Source organism: Stegostoma tigrinum, chromosome 14, assembly GCF_030684315.1.
Source record: "Stegostoma tigrinum isolate sSteTig4 chromosome 14, sSteTig4.hap1, whole genome shotgun sequence".
NCBI classification, from domain to species: Eukaryota; Metazoa; Chordata; class Chondrichthyes; order Orectolobiformes; family Stegostomatidae; genus Stegostoma; species Stegostoma tigrinum.
Window position 1 is genome coordinate 24,161,046 of NC_081367.1, and position 11,253 is coordinate 24,172,298.

At 37.3% G+C, this 11,253-nt stretch overlaps 1 protein-coding gene across 1 annotated transcript in view; it reads right to left on the reverse strand.

The window, feature by feature from the left end:
- The window catches only part of wdfy1 (WD repeat and FYVE domain containing 1), a 63,399-nt gene extending 55,171 nt beyond the window's left edge, over nucleotides 1-8,228 (reverse strand). Inside the window, exons 1-2 of the mRNA XM_048542786.2 lie at nucleotides 8,044-8,228; nucleotides 2,726-2,793 (exon numbers count right to left, since the gene is read on the reverse strand). Coding sequence (XP_048398743.1) covers nucleotides 2,726-2,793; nucleotides 8,044-8,180 — 205 coding nt within the window. The 5' untranslated portion in view covers nucleotides 8,181-8,228. The remainder of the gene's footprint in view (nucleotides 1-2,725; nucleotides 2,794-8,043) is intronic.
- Nucleotides 8,229-11,253: the final 3,025 nt, after the last annotated feature.

The window sequence follows — 11,253 nt, forward strand, 5'->3', positions numbered from 1 at the left end:
AAACTTGTGTTCCAAGAATTAGTACAAATTCAGATTATCCAGTTAGATCTGTAATGATACTTCCAGTCCAAGTTGGAAAATAAGATTATCTTATTTTATTATCTTTATTATAAGAAAATAGTGGAGAGAAGATTTCAACATTAACAAGAAAAATATAGGCCTGTTAGCTCAAAATCTGTCAACAAAATGCTTGAAACCACAATTAAGGAGTTAATAGCAAGAAATTTAGAGAATTGTAACACAGTCAATGTGGTTTTGAAAAGGAAAATGATGTTTGACTAATTTATTAGAGTTCTTTGACAAAGTAACATGGAGAGTGAATGGGGGAAACCAACAGACATGGTGTATTTGGATTTTCAAAATGGTATCTGAAAGATGCCACATAAACGATGATCACACAAAATTAAGAGTTAATTCTGTGTGGGTGGCAGAATTAACAAATTATGTGAAAACAAGATTGGTCCATGGGAGGCAGTGAATGAAATAAGTGAGTCATTTTAAGGTTAGCAAGCAATACCTAGTGGAGTGCCAGAGATCAGTACTAGAGCATCAACTGTGTACAAACAATATCGATAACTTTGATGAAAAGATTGAACATGGGCTTGTTCAGTTTGTTGATGACACAAAGTAGGGAACAAAGATGTGAAGAGAGTGCAAAGGGTTTGCAAAGATATACAAACAGGTTAAGAGAGTGGGCAAAATTTCACTGGTGGAATACAATGTGAAATAAAGGTGAGCTTGTCTGTTTTGGCAGGAAGAACAGAACATTATTTAAATGGAGAGATTTCAGAAATCTAAAGTAGAGACGGATGTGTGTGTCCTGGTACACGAACCACAAAGCAGTAGTTATACCATCACAGCCAATGATTTAAAAAGCAGCAGAATGTTGGCCTTCACTGCAAGAAGTATGGAATAAAATAGTAGGGAAATGTTGATACAGTTGTACAGGGACTTTGTGTGACCACATCTGATGTGCTGTGTTCAATTTTGGTCTCTTCATTTAAGGAGGGATATAATTGTGTTGAAAGTAGTTTAAGAGAACATTCACTCAGTTGAGTCCTGACTGGAGTGAAAGACCTGACTTACAACAAAAGACTGACCAGTTTAGGCTTATATCAGTGACAATACAGAAGGAGGGAAGAAGCTTGATACAGCTGATGCTGGAAGGACATTCCATCTTGTAGAAGAATCTAGAACTAGGGGATACAGTTTCAAAATAAGGGATCTCCTATTCAAGATGGGGAGAAGGTTTCGTCTTTTTTTGCTCTCAGATGGTCAGTAGAGTTTGGAATTCTCTTCTCCAGAGAGCAGTGGCAACTGGGTCATTGAATATATTCAAGGCTGAGTTTGATAAATCCTAAATGCACAAGGGAATGAGGAGCTTCTTTAACAATCTGTTGACTAATTAGAATTTGGGGTGGGAGTGTGCACTTATTAAGCTAGAGCTAAATTCCATGCTCAGTGGTAGGAGTACCAAGGGTATATACTGAATGGAAGGGTCTGAAGAGCCAGTCATAAGACATGACAAAAAGAAATGGTGTGTGAACAACGGGGAGGTGAAGTCCAGTGAAAACAATTACTACAATACTCAGCAAGGTGAGGAGTCGTAGGAAAGAAGAAAAGGACTGAAATACTGCAGTGTCCAGGGCAAGGTAAAGATAGAGTCTAATAAATAAATGGGATGGACTGGCATAACTCAAAGTTTATGAAAAAATATACAGGAAGCAAATGAAGAAATAAGTAGTGAACTAGACAGGCACTTAGGCAACGGACAATTTAACAGTGAACACAAAATTTCTAATTCTATATTTAATGGGAAGACCAACAGGATGTGGAACATTTGGGAAGCAGGCAACAATTAAGAAGATACTGGGAGCAAGTATTGGGCGCTCCCTGTGTTTGGCCCTACAGCCAGCTAACAGACTAGTGAAGTTGAGGTTTCAAATTCAGTCGACCTTTGATGATACTTGCCTCCTTACCCAAACCAGCATACTGGAGAGCTAAGTGTTCACCAGGATCAATGAAATAGCAAATGAATTGCATTCAAGTCTCAAATAAAACAAACAGGTATAGATGCTGTAGATCTGAAACAAACACAGAAATTGTTGGAGAAACAGTCACTAGATTTTAGACATTCCATATATACTGCCAAATTTACTTGGTTTCTCCAGCAATTTTTGACTTTGTTCACATTGCAATTTAGTTCATGTCAATTATCATCTTCCTGAGCTGTTGAGCCATTCTACTACTATGGGAGACATATCTCAATGTTCAGCATGTCATTTAGGGACTCCTTTGTGATTTCAGTCTCTTCAAACCAACAGGTACTTAATTCCTTCAAAGGCTGCCATAGCAGCAACTTCACAATGTCCATTTAAGCATAAATTTACTGTACTGTATAACATACCATCTTTATATTTTAGGTTTTACACATGCATCTGATGGTACAATTTTCTGGAATTATTTTGATCATTAAGACCTCATTCCAAAATGATGAGAAAGATTGGTTCATAAAGAATGAGTGCCACTGCTACTTCCTCTGTACACCAACTAGACAAAAGTAGGGAGATCTTAATATAAACCATTCCCTCATATATAATTACACATTCTTATAATACTATGCAAAAACTACTTCTTGGAATCAAGCTCAGATTCAGAAACAGGGTCATGTCAGTAAATGTTACATTGAAAACACCAAATCTAATAATTTGAATGTTTTACTCACCTGATACTGTGTGAAAAATGCTTGGCCAATACTGACCACTGTCTCGTTTCAACCATACACGTACTGTCCTGGAGAAAGAGCCAAGAGGATTACTGAATAGAAGATTCTCACAAACATGTACATTCCCAGTAGACTACAGATTCATAATCCTTCTTTTCCCCAAAAGTAATGGAGTCACTTTACAATGATTGCAACTTTGCTTCAGTTAGTTTGCATTTTTCCTACTATGTTTTGGTGGGCTGGGTTTTCTGATCTGAAAGCCTGGAGAGACTTTCTATCTAAAGCATTTTAGAGTTGTGTGCTTGTTTCAGAATACCATTAGAATTTGTAACTCAATGGTGTCAGGATTTAAGATGGGAATTTCATACTTTGTGTCTGACACATTGCTTATTTGCACAAGAAATCTATTTATTTTAGATTAATCACCACACTATATTTTTGCAGCAATGCTTTTAATCTGTTACAGGAAAAAAAGTGGCCACAAAACTGAAAATTCATAGCACTTCACAATGGTGTAGCTTAGAGTCAGAGCGTCTACTTCCATGCTGCATGATTCTTTGGTCCAACCAGTGCATGCCGACCATAATCTCAAACTATACTAGCCCCATTTCCTTCCAAACCTTACTTATTCACTTGATTATCCAAATACCTTTCAAATGTTGTAATTGTACCTGAATCCATCACTTCCTCTGGAAATTCATTCCACACAAACGACTGCACAAAAATGTTGCCCCTTCATTTTTTTTTAAAATCTTTCTCCTTTCACTTTAAAAATATATGCTTCTTAGTCTTGAAATGCCTGACCATAGGCAAAAGACACGTACCATTTACCTTATCTATATCCCTCAGGCTTGCAAACAAAATGCAAGTAAATGAAGCTAAGTGAAATCCAACAAAAAGGAGGGCACAGGTATCAAAGATTGCTTGGTTTTGAGCAGCATAAAGTCTTTAAAAAAAAGGCCAAATTATGCTCCTGTTGTAAAGGAAGCGTTTGTGTGAGATGATACTGGTTTTCGCATTATTCTGGTTCATGTTTTTTTTCCTGAAAAAAATCTATGTATAATTAAGAGACAGAAAAACAACCAAATGGGCTTTGACCTAAATAACTATCATTGATATTATTTAGCAGTTTCAGTGACACTACCATAAAAAGGACAGTACAATTAAAAAGAAAATAAGTAACTTAATGTACTTATAATCAAACATAAACAATATTCTTCTACAAATTATTTGAGTGACTCAGTTCTTGCATGGTCACTTTGGTACTCAAAACTTATTTTTACATTCACCTCAGTGTTTTTGAAAAACGAAGAATAATTCTAGAATAAAAACTTGAAAACTTCTGTTCTCTTCATAGCTACTACAATAACCCTTGAAGAACAATGAACACTCGTAAAATCTCTGCTACTGTAAGCTGAAAAAAAGTGCACATTTTTCAAGTTATTGAACAAAACCTCAGCTCAGGTTTATATGGTGTTCTCCAGCCTCCAAAAAGATTAATCAATGAAATTCACTGTGTGTCTATTAATAATTTAATAAGGTATAACAAATAAGTAGTTAATGAAACATTTTCTAACCATAACTACTCAAATAATTTTTGTGGCTGAGGAATCTTTTTTTGGAAAAAAAACTTTATAAAGCAAAATATTTACCATCACAGTATCCAGTTGTAAATAGGCTTTTATTGTACCTTGAGATATTATATAACAGACACAAGGTGACACACTAGAATCTGTAATATTTGAAAGTGCAGACCTCAGGAAAGAGTTTTTCAGAATGGCTTCAAACTGGACAAGGTATCATATTAATATAAGGTAGTATAGAATAGGTATTAAGATACATAATAATGTATCATTTCAATCAACAACATGCAACTCCACAGGATTTTAACAAAAATTGTATTTGCAACGCACCTTGAATACAATAAATTGTCTAAGAACATTCACAAGAACATTATAAAACCAAAAATAATACTTCCACAAATAAGGAGATATTATGCAGAAAACCAAAATCTTAGTCAAGGAAATAAATTTTAAAGGCCATCTGACCAGACGTAAGAGATAGAAAGTCAGAGATGTTCAAGGAGGATAGTCCAGAGCTTAAGCCTCGGGAGCTGAAAGTACAGCTATCATTTGTGCAATGATTTAAAATCATGGTTATTCAGTACTCCAGAAGTCTAGATACCACAGAGGGATGTGGAACTGGAGGGGATCACAAAGATCAGGAGGTGCAAGCCCATGAGAACATTTGAAAACAATGATAAATATTTTGAAGAAAAGTTTTACTTGGGGTGTGGGTGAGGGGCACGGTGGTGGTTTAGCAACAGAAATCAGAAATCTACAGGCCACGTAGTTTAATATCTGTCATAGGGAAAATGTTTGAAGCTATTATTAAATATAGCAAGGCACTTAGAAAACTTCATGGTAATCAGGCAAAGTCAATATTTTGTGAAAAGAAAATCATATTTAACCAACTACTTCTTCAAAGAACTGAAATAAATGTGCTCTGTGGATAAACAGGAACTATTGGTTGTCCTGCATTTAGATTTTCAAAAGGTAATTGTTAAGTTCCCACAAAAGTTATTGCAGAAAGTAAAACATTGTGGTGCAGGAAATAACATATTGACATGAATGGAAGATTGGTTTGCTAACAGGAAGCAAGAGTACGTATACCCGAGACTTATTCTGGTTGGCAAGATGCAACAAGTAATATGGCACAGGGATGGGTACTGAGACCTCAACTGTTCACAATTTATTTTAGTTACTGCCTTGAAGGGCCTGAAACCACAATTGCTAAATTCACTGACAACACAAAGGAAGGGAAGTAAGTTGCCAAGAGGACAAAGGCATATAGTTAGGTTATAAGAGTGAACAAATATCCAGCAAATAGAACACAATGGGAAGATGTGAAATTGTTTGTTTTGGCCAGAAGAACAAATGGAGTATATTATTGAATTGGTGAGAGATTCCAGATCTCTCAGATGAAGAGGGATTGGAGTGTCCTCGTACATCAGTTGCAAAAATCTAGTATGCAGATGCAAGTAAGTAGGAAAGCTAACAATGATGTTGTTTATCATGAGGGGAATTTACTCAAAGTTGGGGGATTATGCATCAGACATACTGGACCCTGGAAAGACCACAATAGCAGTCACCCTATTTAAGGTGGTAAATTTTTTGGAAGCAATTCAGGGATGGTTTCTCAGACTATCATCCACAGTATTTTGATTTTACTAGATTATTACCTGGAATTATGCAATGCCTTACGAGCAAAGATTGGGCAGGCTAGATTTACATCCACTAGAGTCAAGAAAAATAAAAGATGATTTGACCAAATAATTCAGATCCTGAAGAATTTTGACAAGGCAGTTGTGGAGAAGATGTTTGTCTTGTGGCACAATGTAGAAATAGGGTTTAAAAGTAAGTGAACACCCACTTAAGACAGATAGTGATTTTTTCCCCCCCTCAAAAAGAATCACTAGACTTTGAAACATCCTTCCATAAAAAAAGTGGAAGCAGTGGCTTTGGATACTTTTAAAGCAGAGATGGATGGATTCTTGTTAAGCAAAGGGTGAACGTTTATCAGGGACAGGCAGAATTGTGGAGTTGAGGTTACAATTAGGTCAAATACTAAGTAAAAACCAAAAGAACTGCAGATGCTGGAAATCAGAAACTGCTAGAAAAGCTCAGCAGGTCTGACAGCATCTGTGGAGAAAAAAAAGAGTTAATGTTGTGGGTCCAATGACAGAGCAGGTTCATGGGGCATACGCCTGCTCCTGAATCGTTTGTTTATATGCACTATTCAGCAATGCAAGTCAGTAGGCTCAGGAGTGATGGCTGAACAGTACTTGGTAAGCACTAGGATATATTTGTTTTAACTCAGTACAAGTTTACAGAGTGGAGAATGTGAGAATGTGGTGAGGGAATCAATCCAAGAGGCAACAAAAAGTTGGATTTGATATTCAGTAGCACACGAACTGAGGCAGGATGGAATTGGGTAACTTTACTGAAATAGACATAGTTGGTCTTGATGATGGTACAGAAGTGGTTGGAAGCACAACTCAGGGTCAAATATGGCTCCAAGGTTGTGAATATTCTGCCTCAGTTTGAAAAGAGTAAAAAAAAATGAAGCTGGAGAGTACAGGGTAGAGTTTGCAGCAGGGACTGAAGACCATAAATTTGGTCTTTCAAATAATTAATTTGTTTTTGTTTCTCAAAAACCCAAATCTTAGCTAAGCAGAGTGATAATTAAGGAAGCGAGAAGAGGAGTGAAAACAATTGTTAGCACAGTAGAACTGTCAGAGTAAATAGAAACTAACGTTTTAATTTAGAGTATCTGTATGTTTCAATAATAAAACATAACCTAATCAGTAATAAAATGGTGCAAACCTTTAAACAGTTCATACTGTACTGAACAGTTTCCAAAATGTCATGAGGACAGCGTCACTATTATTTCTACGTGGCCCCTCAAACATTTCAAAAGATGATTTACGCAATATTAGAACAAAAAGAGTGTGAGTGTGAAAGAGAACTGTGTGCGTTGGAGTAACTACCAAAATTAAAAAAATCATTCCAAGAATTAATATAAAGTTGGATTTTTTTTGTAAAAGTCCACCTCAACCAGTTTCCATGGGGTTTTAATTCTCAAGATTAAAACAAAAGCACCATATTTTCATAAAAGTCTGAAAAGTAACTTTACTGCTTCTGCCATCTCAGTGGTAAAAACCATACAATAGCTGGCTCTTTTCAAATCACTTCTCCTTTTGGGGGAACAGTGAGTTTTGTTTTGCGAAATGTGATGTTCTTTGCAAATTTACGGCTAGGACTCAGAGTCTGACGACTTCTTGTTCGCTCATCTCGCTAATCAAACTTTGGTTTCTGTTCTAAGCTCGGCAGTCATTAGGGCCAATGGAAACCCACGCAGTAGACAGAAGTAATATGGAAGATGAACATTTTGTTTTGTGTGCATGTCCTACAATTCGGTTTCTTCCAAAAGCGCCCCATCCACGCTAACTCATATGAGTCTGGTGATGTGAAAGCTCTTAAGTCACTAGTTGTGAGAACAGAGCCGGGGAGGAGAACCACATGTAAACAAACCTGAAAGGCACCCGCCCGAAAGTAGCGAAGACCAAGCAGGGACCGAGTCAATTACCAGCAAAACATGCCCCGCCAGTGAAACACACAGAAGCCCCCCATCTCTTACAGAGGAGCAGCTTCCAACATCTGCCACACAAAGAAATATTGTCTATCCCAGTCGCATATGGGAAGAGGGTCACTGATTCCCCAGAGAGGAGACAGGAGTGACACTGGGCTCCTCTGTACCTGTCCTCGCTGACTGTGATCACCCCGTCTTCCTTGGGAATGAGCACAGCCGCGTTCACTGCGTCCTGGTGCCCCTCGATTTTGTTGAGCAGAACCGGGCGGCTCGTATGCATCCGGGAGTGGATTTCTGCCGCCATCTTTCTGCTTTTTTGGAAAGCAATCAGCTGACAGACTCCGTTTTACATTGGGTTTACCGTATTCACTGAAATAGAGGCGGTGGGAATGCCAGCACTTGCAGGGGATGTGCTCCAAAGATGATTGACAGCTCGCTTCGGGCAACATATGGATCCCTTGCGAAATAGGCAATGACTCAAAAAGCTCGGAATAAATTTAACTTCATCACTTCCTAACTATTTTCCCAAGCAGCTTTCAATTTTCTATTTTCTCCCTTCTGTGCAAAAGCTACCCGCCACCTCCATAAAATTGTTTATGTATAATGATGTTTCAAAGATGGTGTTGCAAAAAGCAACTAGGACACAACTCTTGGCAATTTAGCAATTGTAATTACTGTGTATTGTTACCATTAAACGTTCTCAGCGGCAACAACAGGCCATTCTCTTAACTTATTTAACGTGCAAACTATTCCTGATTTTGAACTTTTTCGCCGAACGACTGCACATCTGTCAGAATGAAAAAAAATCTGACATTACATTTCTGTCACACATTGACATGTTTCAGCGTAGTTCTCATCGTGTTATATCTGCACTAACCAACAAAAGCAAAATATACTTTATTTGATGATATGAAGGGAAATACTACCAGTTGCACGTGATGAAGTTTGGCATTTGGTGAATAATTAGAACAAAAACAGGAAGCGTTAGAAAATATCCACCCATTCAGCAGCTTTGTAGAAAACAGATAAATGAATGGCTGGGAGATCTCGAGGAAAACACTGAACAGCATTTAACGAAAAACAGAAAAAGGTTATGAGATTAGAAATACACCCACACAAAGTAAAATAATCTGTTGAGTGTTTAAATGGAGCAGGAGTGGGCCCAAATAATTGTTGAAAATATTATCATAATTACTTCCGGCCCCTCAATTTAACGAGCAATGTGATATTTTTCCACTTGTGATCTGGGAACAAATACACAAAGTTCCATTATAACAAATTGTTCTGTTATTGAAGTTTTTAATATTTTTCTTGCTATACAAAAACCACAATCAAGTTAGTTGTTCATCATTTCATTTATTTTCATGTAAATGATAAATAATTAATCGTACCTTCGAATTCGGAATCAAAAAATGCTGAAAAATGTACTTAAAAATAAAAATCACATTTTGTGGATAAAGTATCCCTAGAACCCTCATAAAAATCGTGTGTTGTCAATTTCCACATGAAAAAATGTATCCACCAATGCAAAATAAAATACCTTTAGAGACACTTCTGAGTATTTTCCCAACTCCTTTAGTTTTCTGTTTTCAGGCAAGACCAACTCGCAGCATCACAGTTTGCACAATGTGTAGGGCAAGAAAGAATGTCTTCAAATCACTTCAATGAAACTGAGAATTGTTAGCAACAATTTAATCCACACCATCTATCCAGCCAACCAGCATGCACCCTGGCCCATGAGAAATCAGAGGTACAGCGGCAATGTGCACTTGTTATGTGTATGCCTGAGCTCCGGACAGTGAAGGTAGATGCTGCAATTTCTTTCCATCAAACTTCAAATCTCTCCCATTTTTACAGCCTTCCAGTAGAAGAAGTTACAAATTGACACTCAGATAACAAAGTGTGGAGCTGCATGAACACAGCGGGCCAAGCAGCATCTTAGGAGCACAAAAGCTGACATTTCGGGCCTAGACCCTTTTGTGATGAAGGGTCTAGGCCCAAAACATCAGCTTTTGTGCTCCTAAGATGCTGCTTGGCCTGCTGTATTCATCCAGCTCCACACTTTGTTATCTCAGATTCTCCAGCATCCTGCAGTTCCCATTATCTCTGGTCACAAATTGACACTCAAACCTGTTTGACCACGATGCATCTTAAAAGAAAATCCAAGGCCATAAAACTGTGCAGCAATTTTGTTTCAGACAAGTAGAGTGGGCCACAAAGAAGCAAAATGAGAAAAAAAATACATGTAGTTAATGACGCTATAGGGTCATAAATCAATTCCCATGGTGCGAGGAAATGGGAGGAGACTGAGGAGGCAGGCAGTGCTGAAGCCACTACCTAGACAGCAATGGGCTACCATCAATACGATCCGTGAAGGTAGTGGATTGCATGGTGCGTAGCCCTAGGAAATCAACATTAAGTCTGTCAGGCTGTGAGGTGAATACATTTATTTGACCAGAAAGTTTGGTAGCATTAGTGCATTAGCACATAAGATCAATCAAGGACAAGTGGTTAAAAATAATAAAGGGCATGTATCTAAATAAGTGAATTATTTGTGACAAGGTTGATGAACAAATAATATAAATTGTGTTAAAGGATTTTATCTAATAGAATTAAGAGATTTAGTTGCTGACAACTAAGGTTAGGAACTAACTATTCCAGACCAAATAGAAAAGAAATTGGACTAAACCTGACCTCAGCTATTTACGCCCTATATTAATGACTTAAATTAACAAGCCAAGTTAATATATATAATTTGCTGATGCTACAAAGTGAGGTGGGTAAGTAAATTTTAAGGAGGATAAAGAATCTACAAAGTGTTATAATAGACAGGCTAAGTGGTTGTGCAAAATGATGACAGAATATAACGGGGGGGAATGTAAAGCTATCCACTTCTGTAGGAAGAGCTGGAAAAGCACAATATTTGTAAATGGTGAAAATGATTACATGTTGATGTACAGAGAGATTTGGCTGTCCTTGGTTGTGGTATATGCTGGTACAGAAATCAATTAGGAACACAAAACATGTTTTGGCTTTTAATGGGAACGGTAGTTGGGAGTATAAGAGAAAGAAAGCCGAAATGAAATTGTATAGGACTTGGATTACAATGCATTGTACTGGTCTGCATACACAGAAAAATGAAAAGCCTTGGAAGTGGATCAATTTTGCTATAGTGTTTGAGTATACTCAAGGCAGAAATCAACTTAAGAAACATGGAGATCAAACAGAAAACTGGAGTTGCACCTTATATTGGATGGGAAATCAGACCATGGGAATTTTTGGCCTAATAATACTAATAATACTCCTTTTTGCCAGATTTTTATGTTCTTAAGAAACATTTAGATATACCTTCAAATTTCTGTAACTATTTATATCAA